Here is a 4,864-nt window from a genome sequence, read left to right on the forward strand (position 1 = left end):
CTGAGGAGAATTCTTACACTTCTCTGAGTTCAGCAATCCATAGTAAGCCGGCAATGAACAAGCAATGAAAGAGAGGGTGGTTGGGGATGTGTGTGTGTGTGTGTGTGTGTGTGTGTGTGTGTGTGTGTGTGTGTGCCCACATCAAAGGAGTAGATTTCAGAAGGAAGGTTCGGATTAAACTGATATTTACGCACTTCTCACCTACTAAATGATTTTAATTTTGCAAGTATTTTTACATGACACATGTGGAGTCCTGATGGTATATTCATCTTCCTCTGCTTTTCATAACCCCTGGAGCCTTTCAAATCCATTTCTAATTACATTTGCATTCACACTGGAAATACTTTCGTTGTCACTACATTATAAAGTTTAACAGTCTTGTAGGCCTGAAATTTAGTTGCTTCTGTATTGGAGTCTTTTTCACTTCCTGTTGATAATTTGCTACTTTCTCAAACTTTTGAAACCCTGCAGGGGGCCTGTTGTTACTCAGGGCTGGCTATTAGGCCGACCACAGCAGTGCTGTCAAGAGCTCCTGCTTTCTTGACCTCTTTGTTCTTGATACTAATTATACATACTGAGAATTTTATCCACAGTGTAAGGCTTGACCCTTGTCAGAACTACAATAATTACACAACTGTAGCAGGGCAGCAGTCTGAAAGTTACTATAAATAGGTTTGTCGGATTATGTCTGACAAATGTGAATGAATCCTATCACAGCAGAAGAAAATTAGTTATATCTCAAAGCAATAAATAGAGATATAGGAGAAAATGGGATGGAACAAATAAACAAACCCAGAACCAACAAATAAGCAAACAACCCACCCCAAATCAGAAGGATTACTGTGCCTTAGAAAAAAAATTAATTTAGGTTGTTTCTTAGGTTTATCTAGTGCTAATATTAACTAATAAAGCAAATTGCACTAATGCTATTGAAATTTGTATCTGGAGGTCTGCAGGAGAGAAATAAAATCTAGTTGAAAGAATTCCTAGTGGGTTGGAGTAGTCATTTCTATCAACTTCTAGGCTCAGTCTCCTTTTTGTAGATGAGTGAGCATGTTATAAATATGAGTTGTATGTTTATTAATTCAAATATAAATGATGAAAAAAGAAAGAGCATTGTTGAAAGTAAAACTAAGCAGTTGGTTGTCATTTCTGTGACAGTTTAAATATTTCTGTGCACATATTTGGATAGTAGCCCAATTACAAACTATAACTTGGCTTTTTATTATTATGTTATCACCTGCTAACAAATTTTTCACAGCTCTGAAATATTCTGGTACAATGATAAAAAGATTTAAATAAAATAAATTAAATTGGTCTTCAGTTGATTTTGGTAAGATTTTGCCAAATACTAATTACTCCTTTGCCTCAATCTGTGAAGAAATTGATGCCAGATTTCACATCTTTCTTATTTTATGCTCTAGACTGGATTTATTATGGTTTCTTATTCCTCATTTGGACTTCTTTTCCTTGCCTTATGCAGAAATTACTTTGTCAGGAAGATATTCTGTTATTTGTGGTAACTGAGAGGTCAGTCATTGTCTTCCTCTCTCTGTCCTTCCCTGTCCTTCCCTGCCTTTCTTCTTTCCTTTTAAAATTTATACTTGACTCTGTTCCATGACACCATCACTCTGGGTAGTCGACAGAACTATGTTTTAGAGGCATGAGGGAAAGGAATTTAAACATAGCACCGGATAGTTTGGCATATATGGTATATACTAATTTATATTGCCAACCAAGATAAAAGCAATTGGTTGAGAGCAAAGAAGACTCCATCATGATTACTGCTTTGCTTTTCCAGGTCTGCCTGCAACAGTGTGAACATGCAGCCGACTATGAGGAATCATACCTCTGTGACTGAGTTCATCTTCTTGGGAATTTCTAATACGGAAGGGCTGGAGAACGTGTTATTTGTCTTGTTCCTGGCCTTCTACCTCTTCACCTTGCTGGGCAACCTGATCATCTTCCTTACCATTCTGGCTTCCTCCAACCTCCACAACCCCATGTATTTCTTCTTGGGAAATCTGTCAATGTTTGACATATTTTTCCCATCTGTGATTTCCCCCAAAATGATGGTCTTCCTGGTGGGGCAAAGCCGCACCATCTCTTACCAGGGCTGCGCCTCTCAGGTTTTCTTCTACCACACCCTTGGTGGCACCGAGTGTTTCCTCTACACTGTGATGGCCTATGACCGCTTTGTGGCCATTTGCCATCCTATGCAATACATGATCATCATGAACCACAGGGTGTGTACTGGCCTGATAGTGAGCATTTGGCTTGGGGGCTGTCTCCATGGGTGTATCCTCACATTTCTTACCTTCAGGTTACCTTACTGTGGCCCCAACAAGGTGCACAATTTTTTTGTGATATCCCAGTGGTGCTTCCTCTGGCTTGTGCAGACACCTCTCTAGCACAGATGGTAAGTTTCACTAATATAGGTGTCATTGCACTCATGTGCTTTCTCCTTATCCTTACTTCTTACACTCGTATTGCTCTTTCCATATTGAAAATCCATTCCTCAGCAGGCAGGCGCAGAGCCTTCTCCACCTGCAGTGCCCACCTGACCTCTATCCTCTTCTTCTATGGGCCCGTGTTTCTTGTCTATCTCCGTCCAGCTTCCAGCCCCTGGCTAGATTCTGTTGTGCAGGTGCTAAACAGTATTGTCACACCATCCCTCAATCCTCTGATTTATACCTTGAGAAACAAAGATGTGAAATTGGCCCTAAGGAAGATGTTGGTTCAAATCACCCACACTTCTGGGGCCTAGGGAATGGAACAATTTGTCTCTGAAATTTTTTGGAGGCTGCTTCAGATCCCCAGGATCTTTGCCAAGAAGAAAGCTGAGCAAAGTCACATTCTCTTATTTCCTGGGAGTCCTAAATATTGTGTGGTAGGGAATGAGTGGGCAGAGACAGATTTCCTCCTTCAAAAAACATTTTTTTTCAGATTAATTTAGGCTTTTTTTATTTGCCCAAACAGTGTATATCTTCTCCACTTGGCCTGTACTTGTTGAAAATCTGTTTTGATTGACATGATACGGTCACAGGTTTCTAGACGCCATGGACTGTCTTGTTCCTTTTTCTATCATTCCTTTCTTTTTATATGCCTGATTTTATTCTGTACAGTATCACTCGACTATTTAATAAGACTATATTTTAGAGTCCTCAGGAATGAAATATAAAATTAAGATTGAGAGATTGGGAAATATGGTAAATATCAGTTTATACTACTCACCAAGATAAAAACAACCTGGTTGAGAAGAAAGAATTCATCCAGGAGACACCAAATTCAAGCATCTTTGAAAATGTTCTCCAAGGTCTTACAAGATGCTATTTTTTTTTAGCTTAAAGTGCAAGGGAGGCTATTAAGTACATGACTTGTGTGGTGAAGGTCAAACTGTAACAAAGGCACTGGTCAGGAGACTGGGAGATGGCTTCCCACAGTGTTCTGAATGCTACTGCATCATTCCAGATGCTGCTATTTGCCCCCTCCCAAGGTCAGCATGAACCTAGTGGGTTTCTATACAGTTCAGGTCAGATGTGCTGGCTCTAATTGGAGGGTCTTGAGCCAGGGCTACTCTACTTTGGTTTTGATCATCCTGAAACCAACAATCACTTGATAACTTTTTTGGTTATAAACGTATCTTCTCTAGAAAACAATTCCAATTGTGTCCATTTCTCTTTGGTTATCTAAGAAGTCTGGTGTTGAGCTTCATTTTATCTAAAAGGAGAAGAAAATGGCTCTTCATCTATTTGTAGTAAATAGAATGGATTTTGTACATTTGCAGAGGATAGATTTTTACAGGTAGAAATCTCTATCCTTTGTGGGCACTGTCCATTTCTTGAAAATGTAGTATAACTATAGTTATCATTACAATGTACCTCTAATTAATTGAAATTAAAACAAAATACTTTCTGTTAACTTATGGCCTAATTTAACATTTATGTTTAAGTACTTAAGAAATTTAATTTCAGGATAGGGACCCGTGGGGAGATGCTGGCCACAGGAATGATTGAACCTGAGTGTGGTAAGGAGGGGACCTCGGGGAACAGCAGTTCCCACGTTGCTGGAATGCAGGGTTAGAATTTAGAGCAGAATGTGCAGGACATCAGCCAGCGGAGCTAAGAGCAAGCTACTGTCAGGGATGTTTGTTTTGGCCAATGTTTTCCCTCTGCCCAGATAAGATTAAACTAGGTCAATATGTATCACCTAACAAACCATCCCATTCTGGCCCTGTCTCCTGAAAAAACTCCTATACATTATGCTGCAAAATGCTTTTCTTTTATGTCTTTGTTCCCATGTCCTTGAATTACAATAAATAACCAAGGTCTCCACTGGTTGCTGTTTCCCTGAGGCTCTCCTATGCTCAAGAAGCAGCACCTCTGACTTCTAGGTGACTGAATTAATTTCATCTCTGAGTTGCCTTCCACATCCTCTCTGCAGCTGGGGTTGCGCACTGTGACAGGGACCAACCTATTTTGATTAACTCACTAAAGCACCTAGAATAAGAGCTAATGTTCAAAGCCTGCTTATTATGTATATGACAGTGTTATAAGGCTTTATATATACTGATTAATAATCAGGGATTCTCAAGACTGAACACTCCATACACCTCTACCTCAATAAAGAGGTAGATCCTAGAATATATTTCTTTTACAATGTTAGCTAATCCAACCCGAACTGTGTTTTTATTAAGTAGGTGTGATTGTTGTCCTCAATTATATATGAGAGAACTGAGGCACAGGGAGTTTAGTAACTGGATAGAGATAATAGTGATGATACTGGGTATAAGTAGGACAGCAGTCTGGCTAACAGTCTGGTAATAGAAATAGGCAAGAATAGAAAAGTAATAAATTCTGCTCCT

The 4,864-nt window shown here is 39.4% G+C and overlaps 1 protein-coding gene across 1 annotated transcript; it reads left to right on the plus strand.

Moving 5' to 3' along the window:
- The first annotated feature begins 1,835 nt into the window (after positions 1 to 1,835).
- Positions 1,836 to 2,767, plus strand: LOC102021109 (olfactory receptor 149-like). The gene is made up of 2 exons (XM_013510977.1): positions 1,836 to 2,246; positions 2,324 to 2,767. Exons 1-2 carry the CDS (start codon positions 1,836 to 1,838, stop codon positions 2,765 to 2,767), a joined length of 855 nt encoding a protein of 284 aa, XP_013366431.1.
- The last annotated feature ends 2,097 nt before the right edge of the window (positions 2,768 to 4,864 follow it).

Source organism: Chinchilla lanigera, unplaced genomic scaffold, assembly GCF_000276665.1.
Source record: "Chinchilla lanigera isolate Chin_1 unplaced genomic scaffold, ChiLan1.0 scaffold00011, whole genome shotgun sequence".
Taxonomy (NCBI): Eukaryota; Metazoa; Chordata; class Mammalia; order Rodentia; family Chinchillidae; genus Chinchilla; species Chinchilla lanigera.

Bases quoted from the DNA above. Each gene is read 5' to 3' on its own strand.
- LOC102021109 (XM_013510977.1), top strand. From the start codon at position 1,836: ATGAGGAATCATACCTCTGTGACTGAGTTCATCTTCTTGGGAATTTCT. The intron at 2,247-2,323 runs GTGTGTACTGGC...TCTTACCTTCAG, and splicing joins TGATCATCATGAACCACAGG to GTTACCTTACTGTGGCCCCA.